General features: G+C 50.7%; 1 protein-coding gene across 2 annotated transcripts; it reads left to right on the top strand.

Moving 5' to 3' along the window:
* The first annotated feature begins 581 nt into the window (after positions 1–581).
* GGT7 (gamma-glutamyltransferase 7) lies at positions 582–20,291 on the top strand. 2 transcript variants are annotated; one of them, XM_085241437.1, is made up of 15 exons: positions 592–995; positions 3,377–3,603; positions 4,321–4,472; positions 5,067–5,181; positions 5,685–5,752; positions 6,336–6,409; positions 6,809–7,002; positions 8,970–9,057; positions 9,214–9,341; positions 10,683–10,771; positions 11,460–11,612; positions 12,302–12,419; positions 13,114–13,251; positions 13,952–14,051; positions 17,738–20,291. In XM_085241437.1, the coding sequence occupies exons 1-15, from the start codon at positions 812–814 to the stop codon at positions 17,899–17,901; spliced, it is 1,992 nt and encodes a 663-aa protein (XP_085097563.1). In that variant the 5' UTR covers positions 592–811; the 3' UTR covers positions 17,902–20,291. The 2 variants fall into 2 exon arrangements, with proteins under 2 accessions (XP_085097562.1, XP_085097563.1); XM_085241436.1 differs by lacking the exon at positions 17,738–20,291 and having other exon boundaries at positions 582–995; positions 13,952–15,246.
* Positions 20,292–21,072: the final 781 nt, after the last annotated feature.

Raw genomic sequence — 21,072 nt, forward strand, 5'->3', positions numbered from 1 at the left:
TGCAGGCTCTGGGAGGCTCACTTGCTTTGGCTCTCGACTGGACGCAATGGTTCCTGGCAGGAAGGAACACGAGGAAGGTTTTCCCTGTCCTAAGCTCATTCTGAGGAGAGGAGCAAATGCATTCTGGTGCGGCACTGGCAGAAGAGTTTCTTGTGGTCGCTCTTCTGGGCTGTCGGACCTCAGCTAGAACAGCTGCTGTCAGGGTGGCATAGCTCTGCAGGGATTATGCCTAGGCACACGGCATGACAAACGTTTATTCGTGAGTTTGGTCCAGCAAGGGAGTTCTGCTGATGTCACTTTCTTAAACAGAGCCTGGGATGGCCCTAAAGCAAGCGGTGTCCGTTAAGGCTGGAGCGCAGCGCTGAGGTTTCAGGCTCTCCGTGCCTCACGGAGGTGCACCTGCACCTCCCCAGCCCGGTTTCCCAGCTCGCAAGGGCTGTGCTCGCAGCCCGCTGGGATTCATCTGCGGACGCCTTGACGAGATGCCGCCGGCAGGGCACGGACCCCCTCCTGCGGGCGGAAGGCCGCAAAGACTCGAAAACGGCGCGGGCTGAGGCCGGCTCGCAGACGCGTTCCCGCGAGCGGCCGGTTACCGGTTACCAGCCGGCAGCGCCCACGGCCCGCTCAGGCTGCCGGCGGGCGCGAGCAGAACGGCGCGCAGCCGCGCACCCGCCGGCGCCGCAGACCGAGCCGAGCGCCGGGCCCCAGACCGACGGCGTGCGGCTCCCGCCCCGTCCCGGGAGCGGCTCCGCCCCGGCGGAGGCTGCGGCGGGGCCCGGCCCCTTCCGGCGGCGCGGGGCGGCGGGGCGGGATGGCGGCGCCCGAGGCGGAGGCGGCGGGGGGTCGGCAGCGCGCGCTGGGCGCCTACTCGCCCGTGGACTACATGAGCATCACCAGCTTTCCCCGGCTGCCCGAGGAGGAGGCGGGCGGCGCGGCCGAGGGCGGCCTCCGCGCCCGGAAGGAGGAGGACGCGTTCCTGGGCGAGCAGGACACGGGTGAGGGGCGGCGGCCCGGCCCCGGCCCCGCATGCTCCCGGCCCCGCCGCGCCCGCGTCCCGGGACCCCCGCGCTGGAGGGCGGCCTGCTCGACCCGCCCGTCCGTCCGCGGTCTCCCCGGCGGCCGCCCCTTCCTCCCCCCCCGCTCCGCCCCGCCGGCGGCGCCGGGCAGCTCTGCCCCACGGCCGCCCTTCGGAGCCGCAGCGTGTCCCCTCGTCCCGCGGGGCTCCGTCACGCCGCGGCTCTGTGTCATTCATCCTCTGCTCGTTTCCGCGTTCCACATTCCCACCGCAAACGTGCCGGAGCTGCCCTGACAGCCGTGCCAGCAGCGGGCGTGAGGGGTTTTGCAAGGAGCCGGCGCTGCTCCTTGCCAGATGCATGGCTTTAATAAAGTCAGGTGTTCCTTTTATGCTTGTGAAAACCTTTTGCCTTTTTTTTTTAATTTATTACTTTCTTGTAAATAGAGTCCTGTTTTTTTCTCCTCCATTTCATGTTTCTGCAAGTGACAGAATCCATCACTGCATGAGGTCCCCAAAGACCCCACCACGAGGTGGTTTCCACAGCCCCAAGTTCTTCCTTGTGTCCACCCCGGGCCACAGTTCATTGCCATGGGGCTGCGCTGTCCCCAGGGCCTGCTCCCAACCTGGCCGGTGGCTCACAGGAAGGTTTGACTATGAGGACTGGTGCCTGCTCACAAATGGACCCACAGCCCAAGTGCACGCTGCTCCTGGGCTGCACTGTAGCCTGCAGATGGATCTCAGCCCTTGTCTGTTGGCCTCATTGTGCTGTGAACACTGAGTGCAGTTTCCATTGTCTGTTGCCATCCCGTTCCCCGCAGCACCCCATTGCCTTTGGATGTGATGAGGTGAAGTTTGGCAGGAGCAGTGCCAAATCTCTCTTTTTGCATGGGGGGCACAAGCAGAGATTTGTGTGGAGGTCCCGTTTGGGTGTGTGTCTTCACCATATCCCCAGGTGCCACCTGGAAGAGCTGCATGCATCTCCTGTGCTGCCACGTGGAGCCTCACACTCATCTGATGTGTGTGTGTCTTGCAAAAACCATCCACGCTTCTTCATATCACATCATCTGCCAGGCTTCCCGGGCAGGGAATCCAGACCTTTGGGTTCTGCAGCACAGAAGGCATTGCTAACAGGTGTCCCTGTAGTGCTGGTGGGTACAGGGATAATGACCTCAGAGCATTGCAGTGTCCCTCACTGCAGTGCACACCTGCAAGTAGCTCCGGCCTCTGCTGTCCCCACCACAGCACATCCAGAGCTGAGGTGGGCCTGTGTCCCCACAGTGCTGGTCTCCACATAAAACCAGGTCTCCTTCACAGCTTCTCTGAGTCAGGTGGGGTCTGAGGGCCAAGGAGGGTGAATGTTGGTGCTGGTGCATTCTGTGACTGGACCAACTCCCTACAGCGAATCATGGCCATGCTGTCCCAGCATAGCACTGTGGCCATGCAAGCTGAGCAATTGCCCAAGGCCCTGTGGGATATCTGTGACACCCCTCAGCAGGGAGTCTCCACCACCCATGCCAGGAACACCACTGCATGCTGCAGCCATGCCTGCTTGGACCTGCTCACCTGGGAGCTCCTGGCTTGGAATGGTACGGTGCCTGGTGGGGATGGGAATGCTGTGATGCCCAGGGTGCTGAGCCAGCCTACCCCTCGGAGCTGATGTGAGCTGAGAGCCAAGGCATGTCTCAGACCTTTTGATCATCCTGAGCTTTGCTTGCTGCCCAGCAAAATTCTTTCCCATTGTGTTCACCACCATGAGGCTGAGCATTCAGCACCCTGCTGGATCTCAGTGAGCCTCGTCAGCCAGAGGAAGGGAGAGACTCATGCAGAGCCTTCCCTGCAGCCAGGGCTGGGGGACCTGCAGAGGTCCCATTTGCAGGCCTGCTCTTCTCTGCTCCCACTTCATCAAGAATCAGTGGATGTGTTTCCTGTGCCTGAGTCTGTTTTGCTAAGGTGCTGAAGTACAGTTCCAGATACAGCTGCTGCTTTTCTAAGTTGTAATGTTCAGTTCTGCTGCATTTCTGAGACCTGTTTGCAAGTCAGTGCTGTGTTAGAACCCATCCAAACAGGGCAGTAATCATGGGTCCGCCCCTAAAGAATGATGAGTGGGGAAAAATTCAGTTTTTTCCCCCTCTTAATCTCCAGGAAAGTAATCTTGGGATAGCTTGAGCTAAAGGAACGGAACAATAAAACAACCTGGAGCAGCACCTGAGCCAGAAAGTCTATTGAGAGCTCATACCAATAGGGAAAGTAGTAGCCCTGCTGGATGCGGCATGGTGTAACACTAGTGCCAGGTAAACTATGCAACAGGAGCCCCCTGTTGCTCAATCACTAACTCTTATTGTCTCCTTGCTGCCCACAAAGACCCAGACTCCTTCCTGAAGTCCGCGCGCCTCCAGCGCCTGCCCTCGTCCTCCTCGGAGATGGGCAGTCAGGATGCGTCCCCCCTGCGAGAGACCAGCAAGGACCCCTTCTCTGGAGACTGCAGCTGCCAGCAGGATGGGCTGACCGTCATCATCACTGCCTGCCTCACCTTCGCCACAGGGGTCACGGTGGCCTTGATCATGCAGATCTACTTTGGAGACCCTCAGGTAAGACAAAGCAGTGGCTTTGCAGCATGCCGTGGATTTTGGCTTAGGACATGCGCGTTCCCTCACCTTCCTTCTTGCCAGCAGATTGGCCCTAGCAGTGTCAGTGAGACCCCGGTGCTGAGTATGCAACCCTACCCACAACTGCCTGAAAGCTTTCTCATGTTGCTGCTGTCAGGGCTGAGCTCTCGCATGGTGCAGGCATCTGTGCCCAATGGAGCCGAGGGTCCTAGGTGCAGCAGGCAGCCCCGCTGCTGTGTGCCCAGCGGTGTCCAAGCTGGGTGTGAATGCCTTCTGAGAGCAGTTCTTTGAGCAGCGGAGGCACCTTTCCCACAACTCCACCTGCATAGTTTTAGGGATCCTTGTGTGAGAGCCCTTCTCTGCAAGGCTTCGTGCAGGGGGATTGCTGAGATCAGAACCACACCTCCTGCTGACCCCTCATGTGGGGTGGTGCAAAGTAAATGCAGTGTGGTCATGGGATCACACCGTCTCCTGGAGAAATGTACTGCAGAACATTTCCTGCTGCAGCCTGAGTGAGAATGGCCACAAAGCACCCTGTGGTCACGGCCACCATCACCATGTCCCACACAGCAGGGCAGATCTGGCTGCACATTCAGAACTGGGAGAGCTTTGCTCTTTTCAATTTCTTGCACTCTTAATGGCACTCAGATTGCAGCTCCACGCAGGCAGAGAGCTGGGCAATCCTCTCTCCATTGGCAGCTCTTCCAGCGTGGAGCCGTGGTGACAGATGCTGCCCGCTGCACAGCACTGGGCGTCGAGGTGCTCAGCAAGCAGGGCTCCTCAGTGGACGCGGCCATCGCATCAGTGCTCTGCGCAGGAGTGGTGAACCCCCACACCTCAGGCATTGGCGGGTAGGTGCCAGCTGCTCCCGTGTGTCCTCCCAGCAGGGTCTGGCCCCACAGAGAGGGACAGAGATCCCTGTATCTACAGTAGCAGTTGCCAGGACAGTTCCAGACATGGGCTGGAGAGGGCTGGGAAGTGCTTTTGTGCAGCTGAGCCCCTGTGCAGGGTGCCAGGAGCTGGCAGCACTCAGGCCTTGGCCCGCTGCCTGCAGATATCCAGCACTTCTCTGGGTAGGCTCTGCTCCTCGCCAGCTGGAGTCCAATCTCCAGCCCAGCTGGCCCGATCTCCCCTCTGCTCCCAGAGTCCCTGAGCTACAGGAGGTGCAGGACATTGCACAAACCCACCCCACAGCACCTCCAGGCTGGGCAAGATATTGCTCCGTTGTAAGTAAATCCCCTCTTTTGTTGCAAACCAGCCAGGATTAGCAAGAAAATCTCACGCTGTCCCAACCTAGTGGTGGAACAGGGCCAGCAGCCCTCTGGCCATGCTGGCAGGCACTGATCAGCTTCATCCCTGATGAGGATCTGCTCTTTGCATGGGCTTCACAGCAGTGGTGGCGATGGGGACAGCCGATGCCATGACTGACCCCGTTCTCACCACAGGGGTGGGGTGATGCTGGTCCATGACATCCGGAAGAACCAGAGCCAGGTGATCGACTTCCGTGAGGTGGCTCCATTGGGCATCCCGCAGGACGGCGATCTGCTGAAGGATACCAAGGTGAGGAGCCCTCCAGCAGGACCAGGTGGGCTGGGGCCCTCTTGTTGGCCTCTCAGTGTGAAAGAGGCCCAGGGAAGTGACAGGAGGCCACCATGGGAGGCCCAGGGCCATGTGAGCATGGGGAGCCAAGGGAAACCCTCCTGCATTATGTCCAGAAGACCTGGAGCCTGCAAGGCATGGGGAGCAGAGAAGCTGGTTGGGGCAGGGGCAGGGAGTGGGGCAACTTCTGGCAGTGGTGATTTGGGAGAACATATGTGCCGTGAGGGAGCAAGGTCCCATGTCATTCAGTGGGTTATTTCTCCTGACCAAATTGGATTGACACTGGGATTGAAGTTTCCTCATTCCTTCCAAAGACTTGTTTACTAATTTAGTGTCTTGCCACAGACCTCTTCCACTTTCCTTAAAGACCACACACTTTCTGTCCGAGCATCACTCGCAGCTCCTCAACTTGCAGCCAGAGGCCCTGCATTTCACTCTTCTTTTTCACCTTTCCCGTTCTACAGCCAGGTTTGCTCGTGGGGGTGCCAGGCACGCTACAAGGCATGCACCAGGCACACCAGCTGCATGGCAGGTAAGAGCCCACCCTGCGCACACTGTACCCCAGGCTCCCTCACAGCCCCTCTCCATCAGAGCATGCCCTCAGCCGCCAGTCAAAACCATCAGCTAACAGGTGCTCAGAGGCTCATGCTGAAAAGCACACCCAAGTTTTGTTGCTTCATTTAACAAAAGAATTCAGCTAGGTCAGGTTTTCAGCACAGTGAAATTCTTTCACGTGCTTTCCAAGGAGATGGAAAATTAATGTTCTCAGAAACATGTGAATAACATTTTTGTGCATTTTCATGCATTCTCAGCTCTCTCTTTAGCTGGATCCTGAGAAATGCAGTCGTGCTTGATGCCCTGCTAGAGCAGTGAGAGAGGGAGTCTGAATAACTTGCTCAGGGATGTGACATTTTGCTCCAGAGGTGCCCAGTTCCCTATCTCTGCACTGACATTTTCCTTTGGGGTACATCATGAAACCTGCTTGAAAGAAACAACCCATTAAAAGCCCTGTGCTTGTTTTGGCCACTGCTAGCCCTGAGCCCAGCTCACTGAGAGCTTGTCTGCCCCACCAATCCACATGGGCACATGTCTCCTTGGCTGCCCTCCTTTTGCAGGCTCCCCTGGTCACAGCTGCTGGGCCTCGTGGCTGCCGTCGCCCAGGACGGATTTAACATCACGCACGACTTGGGTGAGCACATGCTGGGGAGCTGAGGTGGCACACAGCACAAAGGAGCCTTCCGTGAGGGTGGCTTCTTGCAGGGCTTGGGATAGCTTAGGTGGTTGTGCGTGGGAAATCAGAGCACCTTGGATCTGGAATGGGTGGTGGCGGGAGCGAGACAAAGCAGGGAGCTGCAAGAGGTGTGTAGTGACAGCAAACCTGGAGCCCTTTGTCAGGGCAGTGAGAAGGTGGCAGTTTCTCTAGATTTCCTTCCCAGCTGCAGCGGGGGTGTGATCCATCCCTTGCATTCAGGCTCTCTGGTTTGGAAACAGGGCAAGAGACAGCAGCAAGTTCCCAGGTCCCCTGCACATTCATGCATCCTGGGGTTTCTGGATGTCCCTCCTCTGCCCCTCTCCTTCTCTTCCACAGCCAAAGCTGTGAGTGAGCTTAAAGACCTGAATTATTCCGACAAGTTTCGGGAGACCTTCCTGCCAGATGGCCAGCCTTTGTTGCCTGGCATGTTTGTGAGGCGCCTGGACCTCGCAGCTGTCTTGGAACAAGTGGGAGCAGAAGGGACTTCAGCCTTCTACAGTGGAAACTTGAGCCAGGAGATCATCTCTGAGGTGAGCCCTGTCTGCTAGCTAGTTGTGCTCTCAAAATATAGCAATGGCAAACAAAGCAAAAAAGAACCCAACCTGCTCTAGTCACAGTGACAGCTATACAAAATTTCACTAGTGTGCTGAGTCCTTTCATGTAGTCAGTACTGGAAATCTACTTTTATACCTAGGTAGCTGCAGTCAGGGTGGCTGGTGGCACCATTTTTCCTGGCTACCGTTGTTCATGTGATGCTTCTTCAGTGTATTTTCAGTAGTCTGGGATGGGCTTATTCAGCTCAATCCTTAGATAGGAGCTGTGTGTTAGGAAACCTCTACTGCTTCACATGGACAACAGCAGAGGCAGAGAATGAGGAATAGGAAGAGTCCCAGGCTGGTGATGCAAGGAACCCCAGCTCTGGGGCTGCAGCACAAAGAGCCCAGCAAGCTCTGGGATCAGGTGTTCTATTCCAGATTTAGTTACAGAGCAAAGTGCTGGCTTCCCACATCAGCTTCACAGTGTTTATTGTTTCAGTGAAGGGAGGGGTGGAAAATCACCCAAGCACACAGTCCTTTGTTTCAATCCTGACATGGGAAGGTACAGAGTAGTGCTCTCCAGGGAATGCTCTGAATATGGTAACACCTGTACCATGACTAAGAGCATTACTTGTGCCAGGGGACTTTTAAGGCCAGCAGAGTGCTGTTATGATGGCCCTAACTCATCTCCATCATAATTCAAGCACTGAGGACCTGGGCTGGGGGATGAGCTGCTGGAGAGGAGCTCTGCAGAGAGGGACCTGGGCGTCCTGGTGGACGACAGGTTGGCCATGAGCCAGCAGTGTGCCCTCGTGGCCAAAAAGGCCAATGGCATTCTGGGGTGCATTAAGAAGAGCGTGTCCAGCAGGTCGAGGGAGGTGATCCTCCCCCTCTACTGTGCCCTGGTAAGGCCTCATCTGGAGTACTGTGTCCAGTTCTGGGCTCCCCAGTACAAAAAAGACAGGGATCTCTTGGAAAGAGTCCAGCGGAGGGCCACAAAGATGGTGAAGGGCCTGGAGCATCTCCCCTATGAAGAAAGGCTGAGTGAACTGGGTCTGTTTAGCCTTGAGAAAAGACGACTGAGAGGGGACCTGATCCAGGTTTATAAATATCTGAGGTGTGGCGGCCATAGCGGTGAGGCCAGTCTCTTTTCAGTGGTACGTGGAGACAGGACGAGGGGAAACGGACATCAGCTGCAGCATAGGAAGTTTCGCACGAATGTGCGTAAGAACTTCTTCACGGTGAGGTGACGGAGCACTGTAACAGGCTGCCCAGGGAGGTTGTGGAGTCTCCTTCTCTGGAGATATTCAAGTCTCGCCTGGACGCCTACCTGTGCGACCTGGTGTAGGGAACCTGCTTTGGCAGGGGGGGTTGGTCTCGATGATCTCTAGAGGTCCCTTCCAACCCCTACAATTCTGTGATTCTGTGATTCTGTGACCTGCAGTGGAGGGAATTACCCACCTTTACTGCATACATGAAAATTACCAACCCAGGGAAAAAGTATAATGGGAAGACCTAGAGTACACAATCCCCCCTTATCACCTGCTATAATTAAAAATAGGGTGGAAATTGGGAGCTAAAGATTTCTCTTGCTGGAGATCTGCTGCACCCAGTGTCCTTCCTGGCATTATTCAGACACTTCATAATCTTTAGTGTATTCATCCTTGCCACCCAGAGAAGGCTGCAAGGCAGTGCTCATCCCCTCCTGGTGGGTAGGCAGAACTTCTGCAGGCAGCCATGGTGTGAGTGGGCTTTTGAAGATGAGCTGCAGAGCTTTCCAGTGCTGGTGAATGGTTAGCCAAGCCACCAAGGCCATGAAAGTACACATTTTCAGGGGATCCTGTAGAACATGGCTCAGGGGTCTCATGTCAGTTGCTTAACAACACAGTGATTGCTCACCCAGGCCAGCAGGAGCCTCAACCCAGCTTTCTCAGCGTGCGGTGCCTTGCTCTCCTACTCAGGTCCAAAACAATGGAGGAGTCTTGGAGGAGGAAGACTTCAGCAATTACAGTGTTACAGTGGAGAATCCTGTCCACACAATATACCAAGGTAAATACTGCTGCCTGACCCACTGTCATGCACTTCACCTGATAGGAAGTGACAGTGTAACAGCATCTGCAGAAAAGCCCTCCGGGGTGTTTCCTGCAGTTACCAACTGCAATTGATACACCAGAGGTGGTTCAAGGAGGTTTCTTCTCTTCACAGGTCATCTTGTTTTGAGTCCCCCACCTCCACATGCAGGTCCTGCTCTGATCACAGCACTGAATATCCTCGAGGGCTTTAACATCACAAATCTAGCATCCAGGGGGAATATCTTGCACTGGATTGCAGAGGTAAGAGGAGGGTCAGCATTTGGCTGACTTTGTTGTGCTGCTAGAGAATGATTCATTTATTCCTTGGTTATACAAAAATGTTTGTAGGTGATTCCCAGAGGTGAATGAGCTAAGGTGTAAATCTGAGCTGTGCTGCTGCATCAGATAGGTGCAGATGCTGGAGCCCCCTGCTCAGCTGAACTCTTTTCTAGCTTAAGCAGAGCCTTTTTGGAAGACCAGACTGTGGCTTTTGCCCACTTCCTGTATGTGAGAATGACCCTGCAGCATCTAATGGTATCCCACTGATTTCTTCCACCTTTTATGCTACAGAGGCTTTTGTAGAGGACACCTTGGACAGCACAGGAAAGTTACTGTCTTAGCAAAAATACAGCAACTGGGGGTGTTACATGCTGCTAGAACTATGAAGAGGCTGAGAAGGATGACTCAGAAAAGTTATTTTGAGTACTCTTCAGGGAACTTTAAATGAATCTGTTTGTTCTGCACTAGTTACCATGTCACAGGTGAGGAGCAGCATCCTCCAGATAAAGGGCATTCACTTCAGGATACACGTAATCCTGATTTCTCAGGATTGCAAAGCTGATCACATTGCTGAGATTCAGTGCTAATGACCAAGAGCTTCCTTGAAACAACCAGAGCCCATGAGTTAGACATATGCTCTGCTTGTTTCAAGGAAGCTCTTCAGTGGCCACCAAGCTGCTTGTACATCCTATCTATGCTATGGTGGTCATGGTTTCATGGAAACACCACCTTGTCCAGAAGTTAATCATGCTCTGAATTATACATCAGAAGATAAAGTATGGCATTTCAAGACTGGTTGTTGATGAGCGGTGCATATCAAAATGGAAATGAGCTCTTTTGAAACTTGAATGAAAATGGCATGACCTGAAAACTGACAGTCTTATGCCATCCCAGAGGAAACAGCAAGCCCAGGACCCATTTTCCTACTGGGATTTGGTGTGATCTCTTCTATTGTGGTGACCACTTAGGAACGGAAAGAAAGAAATAGAAAGAAAGTAGCATGTTGGCAATCCTGCCTGCCAGCTGGCAATACTGCTGAACTTAGCTGGGCTAAGCCAACTGGAAAACACTGCCTGAAAGGTGGAACGTATACAAAAATTACTTGATACACTTGCCTCTCCCTGATTGCAGTTTGCCATGAAAATCTGACCCCCTTTGATCCCTATGCCCATGTGTGGCAGCCCTTTTCACTGAGGTAGACATTTGAGTTGAGGCTTTGACAACATGCTGGCAGAGCAGGTACGTCCTGTTTGGAGTATCAGAAGTGATATTTCCAGTACCACCTAACTGATGTTCTGCGTCTCCTTTGTGTGTTCAATTTAGACATTAAAAATCGCTTTGAGTCTAGCTAGCAACTTGGGAGACCCATCCAATGATGCATCCATCGTTCATGCTGCAGAAGGCATGTTGAGGTAGGTGTGAGGCTGATGGGCGCGTTGGTGGTTGCAAGGTGCGTGGTTTGGGTATCATTCCTGGATTTCCTCTTTCCTGCACACAAGGAAACCTGATTTTTTTCTATTTCTATTTTACTGAGGAAAGCTCAGTCCTCATGCTCACTCTCCCACGAGGATCAGAGCCGATACCACGGGGCTGTGGAGATGAAACATAGGATGTCCTCACACAGAGGTCCTGCTTAGTCTTGAGGGTTTCTCCCGCTTTCTGCTCTCCCCAAGTTTTCCATCTCAGGGGGGTCAGACAAGCTGCCTTTGCAGCACCCCCAGAGGTGTGGGAGTGGCCAGGCCTGGGACTGCAGCCCAGCCTCCTGCAGAGCCAGGTTTAAGCACAGCTGGTGGACAGAGCTGAATCTGTCTCGACCTCCTTTGCACACAGGGAACCAGCATTCAGCCAGTGGTGACACCTCTCATCTCCCAGGGTGGAGTTCATGTCCATGGGTAGAGCCTGGGAGGTTGGTGGCTGTGGGCAGAGCCACTTCGTCTCCTTCTGCTGGCTGAGCGAGGTAGTTCCCCGTCTGCAGTGCCAGGCTCCACAGAGAAGCAATCCTGCAGCTGTGTAAATGAACCTCCGACCAAGAGACCAAGAGATATTTGGCCTCCTGCGCTCATCGCCTTCTTTTTTTCCTTCCCTTCCTCACCGCTGAAGTAAATCAGAAGCTGATTCCCTGCGCCAGCTGATAAATGAGTCCCAGCCCTTCTCGTCGGATCTCCGTCTGCCTCACTTCTCTGTGGAGAGCGGACCTGCTGCCAGCCAGGTTCTTGTCATGGGACCCGATGACTTCATTGTCGCAGTTGTAAGGTAAAGGATTTACTTGTCTTCACAACGCGCTCAGAGGATGGGAGCAGGGAGAAGAAGCAGGTTCAGCAGGGCAGGACAGAGCCAGACCTGGAGTGCTGCCAGATGGAGCGGGAGCTTCGCTCCCACACAACCCAGCCCAGCGCTGTGGTGTCCAGCATGCTGGGCTGGCCCCTGTTCTTCCTCCAGAAACCCCGAAGGGGAGAGACTGGCAAGAACTGTAGTCACGTGAGACATTTTGTGTGGATCCTTACTGTAAGAATGGCATTCCCAAAGTCCCCGGCCCCGTGCTCCAACAGTTAGTCCTGCAACAGGAGGAGTGGAGAAGCTGGGGTGGAGCTGAGAAGGCCCTGAGGTGCTGCTCCACACTGTGCAGCTCTACCAGCTCTATCCATGGCTCTCACATGTCTTGATTGGCCTCGCTTTGCGTAGAGAGGTTACAGATGAATTCAGCAGCATGGAGGCAGACCCACCAGCTGGGGGGAATCCTTGAACACAAGGAGGGATTGATCTTCTGTCACCCACATGGTTACAGAGCCTGTTCCAATACACAGAGACTTCCACTGTGCATATCTTAAAAAAACATGGCAGACTCTCTGTCAAGCCAAGACGGGACAGAAAACCGCATCACTGAAGGCCTCGATGTATACACTGTGAAAAAATTTATGAGGTTTCTTCTCATTTCTTTTCAGTTCTTTGAATCGTCCATTTGGTAGTGGAATAATGACACCCTCTGGAGTGCTCCTGAACAGCCAGATGTTGGACTTCTCCTGGCAAAACAAAACAATGAACCACTCCATTCCCAGGCCGGTAATGAACTGCACAACAAATTCTTTATTTGAGCTGCCTGCACTATTCTTATTAATTGCAATCTCATCTCCACCGTGATGAGGTTATTTGGTGGCTTATTAATAACTTAGAGCTGTTTATAGAAAGCTCCTATCTTTTCACTATATGAGCTGCTGAAATAGAGTAAGCAGGAGGCTACATGTGCATCAGTTATCACTATAACGTGGTGTTATCAAACAGCATAGCACAGCTGTGTGTTGCAGGTAGCTATTTTTCCTGTAGTCCAGATGCACTTTAGAGCAATTGTCCACTGGGGACTTGAATTAGTAACCCATTATGAATTATTGCTCTGCAGATTTTAAGGTAATAAATTGTAGAAGAAAAATCTTCAGGTCTTTGAAAGAAAAAATTACAGACCAGTACTGGTAGCATCAAGCACTGCCTTGTTGATTCCTCTTGCCATGTATTGAAAAATTGTCCCAGTTTTCTCTGTTGGTACATTAGGAGTGGGTAAATGGCTCTGTATATCTTCTGTAAAAGAGCTCTGAGAGCATGAAATAGGCTGAGTCCTGTTAACTTCAGAGAGCATGATGACAGCAGTGACAATAACAGCCTTATAAAAATGCACAGGTGCAATTGCTGGCTCCAGTGGAAGGAGCAAGAAGTTAACCTGCACAACTCCTTGCTGAATGTTTTTGGTACATCTTTCCTGCAGCAAAATCTCATTCAGCCTCGGAAACGGCCCCTATCTTTCTTGTTGCCCACCATTGTGAGGCCCTCGGAGGGGATGTGCGGAACGTACCTGAGTCTGGGAGCTAACAGCGGGGACAAAGCCTTGAGCGGCATCGTTCAGGTCAGTGCCGTGTCCGGGTGAGCTGCTGGGCTCCGTACTGAGCAGGGTCCCCTCTTGCAGCATAAACTGTCCATCCTGATGTTGTAGGCTGTGTGCCTCTTGTAGCTCTTTTTATCTTATGAAAAATGTATTTTGGTATGTCCAGACTAAATTCTACCCTGCTCAGCATTCACTACATACTGGGGAGCTCCTCATAATTTATAATTTGTAACTGAGTGAAGCACGTGGCAGTAGCTTCATTATTTGTGCAACAGTACCATATTATTAAAAATAAATTTGGTTCCTGTCTTCCTTATCTCTTGGAAGGCATCATTCAGGGCAAAATTAAAGCCAACCATTGCTTCCTTATGCTTTGTTAGAAGTCACATGCTGATATTTTGGCATAAAGAAATACATTTTTAGAAATTATGTCATGTTCCAGACTAACAACTCTCCTAATTTAGCAGGAACTGTGTGACAAATTGCCCATGTGAGCCTGAAATGTACCACTTTTCCAACAACAATATACAGGCTGTATTTCAAGGTTCTCTTCACATTGTGAAAACCTGCATTAGTTCATGCAGTTTGGAAAAAAGTTCACGTTCTTCTTTGCCTGCCGCATTTGCAGATGTTGAGCTACAAATAAGGAGGATGCTCAGGAAGTTCACTTTTCCTATTCTCTCTACATTTTTATTATTTGGGGTCTTTTATTCTCTTGCAGGTCTTGGTAAATGTGTTAGCATTCAACAAGAATCTGAGTGAAAGTTTGTCTCTTGGTCGTCTTCACCCACAGCTTCAGTCCAACACCTTGCAGGTTGACAGTGAGTATGGGCAGAGGGTGCGGTGCAGCCTGCCAGTCCAGCGTGTGCAGGAGAGTGGCAGCACTTCCTTGGGATGCTGCCATGGAAATGTGACAGCCCAGTGCACAGCTTACCAAGCTGCAGGATCCTTGGTGGGTTCAGAGGTTTTGAGGCAGACAGAAAGTGGCAGCCTTGCTTCTTGAAAGCTTGGAGACCATGCTGAGCCATGCTGTTGACTGGGGAGTGCTCCCTCGCCTACCCACCACCCCTGTCCAAATTCTTTTAGGTGCTTCCCTGTCCCAGCCCACCTCCTAGCAGCAGTTTTGTCCTTTCCTGAAAGCCTTTCAGCTGATATGATATTATATCACAAATAAAAAAATATTGCAATCGTATCTTCACCCAAGCAGATCCCAAAAGCTAGGAAATATTCACACACATTATTACTACTCCCATAAATATTTTCCTTTCACTTTCCATTTCGAATCCCAGCAGATGGGGAGCAGGCAAGGCGCAGGACAAGGCTGGAAATTCAGCATCAGTGCTGAGGCAGTGGAAACTGCACTGTCAGCTCTTGTCCTTGTTACTGCAAGTCTTGGTCTATTTGGTATTTTTCGCGAAGATCCATATCTTATCAGAGTGAACCATAACAGAATTTTGGTTCTCATTACACACAAAAAAAATAGCAAACTTTCTAGGCCTTCCTATTCAGGAGGAAAATGTAAAAGTGGCTGTGAAGTGTGTCCCACAAGCTTGAAAACTAAAATGTAATTAAAACAAATCCAGAACTTCAGAAAGCCCTAATTTCTGCCATAGTAGATTTGGATGTTCAATATCAACAAGATTATGTTAAGATACATCTAGAATGCTTAAATCACTGTGGTGTTTCTGTGTGTCTGCTGGATTTGTCCATCTGCTTCCCCTGCTCTGTATCCTCAGGCACTCCTATTTATATGAAATTAAAAAACACCAAATAAACAAAATAAGAGCAGAAGAGCAAACAGCCCAAGGTTTATCACATTCTAATTGACAAAGTTTGTCATTTGCCACCTTGTGTTGTTTTGAGTTGCTTTGCATCTTATTTTGATGAGTGGCTGTAAATAGTGTTATTTGTAACAAAACTCTTCAGAGCAAGGACTGCCCTTTGTTCAGTAAACAGTAACTAGGATGGGTGCCAGCAATGTCTTTTTCCCTTTTCAAAGAGGACAGTTTTCACAGAATCACAGAATCACAGAATTGTAGGGGTTGGAAGGGACCTCTAGAGATCATCGAGACCAACCCCCCTGCCAAAGCAGGTTCCCTACACCAGGTCGCACAGGTAGGCGTCCAGGCGAGACTTGAATATCTCCAGAGAAGGAGACTCCACAATCCCCCTGGGCAGCCTGTTCCAGTGCTCCGTCACCTCACCGTGAAGAAGTTCTTACGCGCATTCGTGCGAAACTTCCTATGCTGCAGCTGATGTCCGTTTCCCCTCGTCCTGTCTCCACGTACCACTGAAAAGAGACTGGCCTCACCGCTATGGCCGCCACACCTCAGATATTTATAAACCTGGATCAGGTCCCCTCTCAGTCGTCTTTTCTCAAGGCTAAACAGACCCAGTTCACTCAGCCTTTCTTCATAGGGGAGATGCTCCAGGCCCTTCACCATCTTTGTGGCCCTCCGCTGGACTCTTTCCAAGAGATCCCTGTCTTTTTTATACTGGGGAGCCCAGAACTGGACACAGTACTCCAGATGAGGCCTTACCAGGGCAGAGTAGAGGGGGAGGATCACCTCCCTCGACCTGCTGGACACGCTCTTCTTAATGCACCCCAGAATGCCATTGGCCTTTTTGGCCACGAGGGCACACTGCTGGCTCATGGCCAACCTGTCGTCCACCAGGACGCCCAGGTCCCTCTCTGCAGAGCTCCTCTCCAGCAGCTCATCCCCCAGCCTGTATTGGTGCATGCAATTATTCCTCCCTAGGTGTAAGACCCTACACTTGCTTTTGTTGAACCTCATCCGGTTTCTTACTGCCCAGCTCTCCAGCCTGTCCAGGTCTCGCTGAATGGCAGCACAGCCTTCAGGCGTGTCAGCCAATCCTCCCAACTTCGTATCATCAGCAAACTTGCTGAGGGTGGCCACTGTCCCCTCATCAAGGTCATTGATGAGGATGTTGAACAAGACCGGACCCAGCACAGACCCCTGGGGGACACCACTGGTTACAGGTCTCCAGCCAGACTCTGCACCACCAACGACAACCCTCTGCGCTCTGCCAGTCAGCCAGTTCTCAACCCACCTCACTGTCCACTCATCTATCCCACACTTCCTCAGCTTTGTTATAAGGATGTTGTGGGAGACAGTATCAAATGCCTTTCTAAAATCAAGGTAGATTACATCTACCGCTCTTCCCCCATCCACCCAGCATGTGACAGCATCATAGAAGGCCACCAAGTTGGTCGAGCACGACCTCCCCTTGGTGAACCCATGCTGACTACTCCTGATAACCTCCTTTTCTCCCAGTTGTCTGGAGATGGTATCCAGCACAAGCTGTTCCATCACCTTTCCAGGGACGGAGGTGAGGCTGACAGGCCTATAATTACCCGGATCTTCCTTCTTGCCCTTTTTGAAGACCGGAGTGACAATGGCTATCCTCCAGTCTTCAGGGACCTCCCCTGTTGTCCAAGACCTCTCAAAAATGATGGAGAGCGATTCGTCAATGACCTCCGCCAGCTCCCTCAGCACACGTGGATGCACCCCATCAGGTCCCATGGACTTGTGGACCTTAGTACTGCCTAGATGCTCACGCACGTCCTCTTTCCTGAGGAAAGGGAAGTCTCCCATTCCCCAGACCCTCTCCCTAACCTCCACGGTGTGGGATTCCTGCGGGAGAGCCTTTTCACTGAAGACGGAAGTAAAGAAGGCATTCAGTATCTCTGCCTTCTCAGCATCCCCCGTTACCAGAACCCCCCCTCACTTAGTAAGGGGCCCACATTCTCTCTAGTTTTCCTTTTGCTGTTAACATACTTGAAGAAGCCTTTTTTATTATCCTTTATCACTTTAGCCAGATTCAATTCCAGACAGGCTTTAGCCTTCCTCGTTGCATCCCTGCAGGCCCTGCCTACATTCCTATATTCTTCCCAAGTGGTCAGACCCTTTTTCCACATTTCATGGACCTTCTTCTTTCCTTTGAGGTTGCACATGAGCTCCTTGCTCATCCACAAAGGTCTCCTGCCACCTTTTCCCGATTTCTTGCTCACAGGGACGCACCGATCCTGAGCTTGGAAGAAGAGCTGTTTAAATGCTGACCAGCTCTCAGAGGCCCCCTTACCTTCTCACACCCGAGCCCACGGGATAGCTCCAAGTAGGTCCCGGAAGAGATCAAAGTTGGCTCTCCTAAAGTCCAGAGTAGCAATCCTACTTATTGCTTTGCTTCTTCCACTCAGGTTTTCCACATACTTAAATGATATTCTGTATCTTCTCCTTTCCTCCCCTGCACAGAGCATTGCCAGCTCTGAGCAACCTTTGCTGCTGAGGGTGTGCTTGGGACAGTGAAAGCTGGACCTCCTCAGCCTCAGCCTCAGCCTCAGCCTCCTCACCCAATCAGAGACACCTCCTCAAGAGGCCACAGGCAGTTTCATACACTCTGAAGATCCCAACAAGGTTAAGACAGAGCTTTGCGTCAAAGGCAGCAGTGGTTTCAGTTGCAAACCCCTCTTTTAAAATCCCTACAGGTGAATTTCCTGAAGAAGATATTGAATGTCTTGTAGCCAGGGGCCATGAAGTGGATAAAGTCAAAGTGCTCTCCCTGGTCCATGGGGCCAGGAGAACCAACAGTTTCATCATCGGCCTGAAGGACCCCAGGAGCATGGATGCTGCTGGAGCCACAATACTGTAGCAGCTCTCAGACAACTTATTCACTGAGCAAGGCTTTAGACAGATCAACCCAAGGGATGTGCATGTTCTGAAATGGTCCCCTCCTGCTTCCCAGAGTGAGATCACTGCATACACACACATACATCTACATCGCTGAGCAAATGTCCTGCGTTCCCTACCCAGGATGCCACAGGAGGCGTTAATGGTGCAGCATAACATCTCTCTGATTTTTTTTCTTTTAAAATTATTTGAATTGCAAGCAGCTCAGTCATTGTTATAGGAACACAGGGAGTTTTTCTTTTGGCATCATCTTATTATTCATTTCAGTCTTTTCAAAAGCCCAGCTCTAGCCAACTACATAATTTTAGTGAGCAGCAACATTAGCAAAGGAAACAGTGACAGAAAAAACAGCTGATGATAATACTGTTATCTTCATCTCCTTTTCTTTCCCAGATTCATTATTTGCCTCTTGTGTAAGTCAGCAATTAATGCAGCCTAACGTAGTGTTTGTAGGTGCCTGTAGCTGGAGTAACAGGGCATCCTTTAATGTTGTGTATGGGCCAGCTGGTTTTCACCAGCATGCAGCCTCCTGTGTTAGATCCTTTTCTCACAACCCTGCAAACCTTGAATTTTTGGAGTAAGTATTTTGAGTCACTTCTCTGTGCAGACTCATTGGAGTCCAACTTTGAACCAGTCTGCCTCTTCACTGGCAAACGAGGACCCCAAATTCACTGCTTTTGTTCCCAAAGGAAGCTGTTCCACCCTGCATTTTGTAACAGAAACAATGGTTTTCAACTTTTAACAACTGGTGGACCCTCCGATAATTTTCTTACAGTTTTCTGGCTTCCTCTGCAGAGATTTTAAGCTTAGTGATAATGGGCTTATTTTTCTTAGATACTTTTTGGAGATATCTTCAAAGTACTCTGCAGGCTTGTAAGAATCCACAGAGCAGAGACTGAAAACTGCATGGAAACAATTTAGGTAGATTCAGGGCTTTCCTTACCTTATCTCAGCCTGCTGTGAAAGCCTGAGTTGTATAATCCCTACAGAGAGGCTCAGGGTTTTCTGCATGCTAAATTCGCACCTGTTCTTCAGCTCTGGTGGCTCTATTGGAAAAGCTGTGGAGAGAGAAAGGATCCAATGCAAAGCAAAGACCACTGAGATAATTTTCTGTCTGTAACAAGAAATACAGAATATAAGAATACCTCTGCATTTCTTGTCTGAAAGAGAATGGAGAAAATACCACATCTGTTTGCTGCACCATTTAATTCAATCCACGCTGGAATATTTCCTTCTATTTTTTTAACTAACAAGTTAGAGAGAAACCCTTGGCCGTAAAAAATTCTGGAATCAGATACATTTCCACAGCAATGATTTCCTTCACATTGCAAATATGTCAATGGCTGCTGCATGCATTCCACGTGTGTGTCTGCCTTGGCGTGCCCCTTGGTGACACAGCTGCCCCAGCCGTCCTTCTGAGGGAGTCCCACAGATACTGGTCCACATGTAAGTGCTGTGCCCACACAGGCTGGCACAGGGCGCAGGGAGCATGCAGGGTGCTTGGAGGTGGTCAGGAAACTACCACAGAGAATGGGATTAATTGTTCCTGACACCTACCAGCTGAGTGTCCCAAAGCATCTTACAGTAAGTCTTGCACATTTTGCTGTGGAAGGAGAGAGGTACTTTTCTGCTTTGCTGAAATGCAGCCAGTCAGGAGGCAGCCACTGGCAGACATCAACACCAACAGTTCTTTCTGTTAGGAAACACAGAATCATAGAATGGCCTGGGTTAAAAAGGACCACTATGACCATCTAGTTTCAATCCCCTGCTATGTGTAGGGTTGCCAACCACCAGACCAGGCTGCCCAGACTGCCTACATCTGTGGTCTCAGCCAAGAGATGGAAAAATTATGGTATTATCTTTGGGAAGTTGTGTCCTCTGTCACCAAACTATGGCAAGAGCAGACTTTTCTCACTAAAAGGAGTTCGGCTCATTTATTTTTCTGTCACAAGCACTAGTAATGGCACTGCCCAAAGCTGGAGCATTCACAAAATATATGGTGTCCTGGAGCTAGCCTCCGGAGAGCATATGTTTGTGTGCATTGAATCACAGGTGAAAATTTGGGAGTTTCTGGTGAAGGACAGCAGTGATCATACCTCATGGTATGAGCACAGCTCAAAGCATCAGATAACCGATGCTACAATATTTAGCATGGAATACTGCAGAACACTTTGAAAGAACATTCCTTTTTATTCCTTCAACTCTTTTCACAAAGTCACTTTTGATGCCAAAAACTGTATTCATTTGTGAACTGAAGACTCTGGTTTTGAATTGAAACGGGCTTACGTGTCCCAAGGTGTGATTTCAGAGCAATTATTCAGAACCTTAAAATAAAGCACGTTCCTAAGTGCCCTACTGTCTCTCTGGCTTATGTTTCAAAAAATACTGTTTAGTATTGGAAGATACTTTGAATTATTCACCATTTCCTCTGTTTAAAAATGGCATCAGTGTCACACAGCTATATTCAGTACTGAAACCTTTAATCAGCTAATTGGTCCCATGTCTCTTGTACTGCAAGTCAATCTGTTGTGATGAGACCTAATGAACTTAGTTTGTGGCACCAATAAACACCTGATGTTTCCATATGTATGGCTGAGACAGACATTGTGAAATAAAGGGCCATATTCTGGAGACGTGTGTGCACAGTGTCTGCACTGATGTCAAGCCAGCTGTTGCAGACATCTAACTACTCTGAAGCAGAATTCTCCCAAAACTTATATATCCAAGTGTCTGAGGTGCTCAGAACACAAAGTATGAATTATAGGATGGCTGAGAAAAACAATAAGGAAAATAAAAATAACAAAAAATAATAACAATAAAAAATAAGATATGCCTTTGTCAAATATAACTACTGTGGTCTTGAAAGCCATCTGTTTGTATCTGTCCCTGTTTGCTTTGCTTTCCACTAACATGCACAGTTTTTTTACATTGGGATAAGCTGAAAACAGGGCCCGGCATTCAGTGTCAGCTCAGTTAGGCAGAGAATTTCTCACAAAGGCTCAATGCCATTCATGAGTGCAGTTATCAAGCAGCGCTTCGCCAGCTGCAGATACCTCTGTCTGCCTGTGTGTGTCACGCCCAGAGCAGTGCACGTAAAGGCCTGAAGGAGAGACAAGGCTGAGGTCGGCATCTG

Source organism: Meleagris gallopavo, chromosome 22 (genome assembly GCF_905368555.1).
Source record: "Meleagris gallopavo chromosome 22, MGAL_WU_HG_1.1, whole genome shotgun sequence".
Classification (NCBI taxonomy): domain Eukaryota; kingdom Metazoa; phylum Chordata; class Aves; order Galliformes; family Phasianidae; genus Meleagris; species Meleagris gallopavo.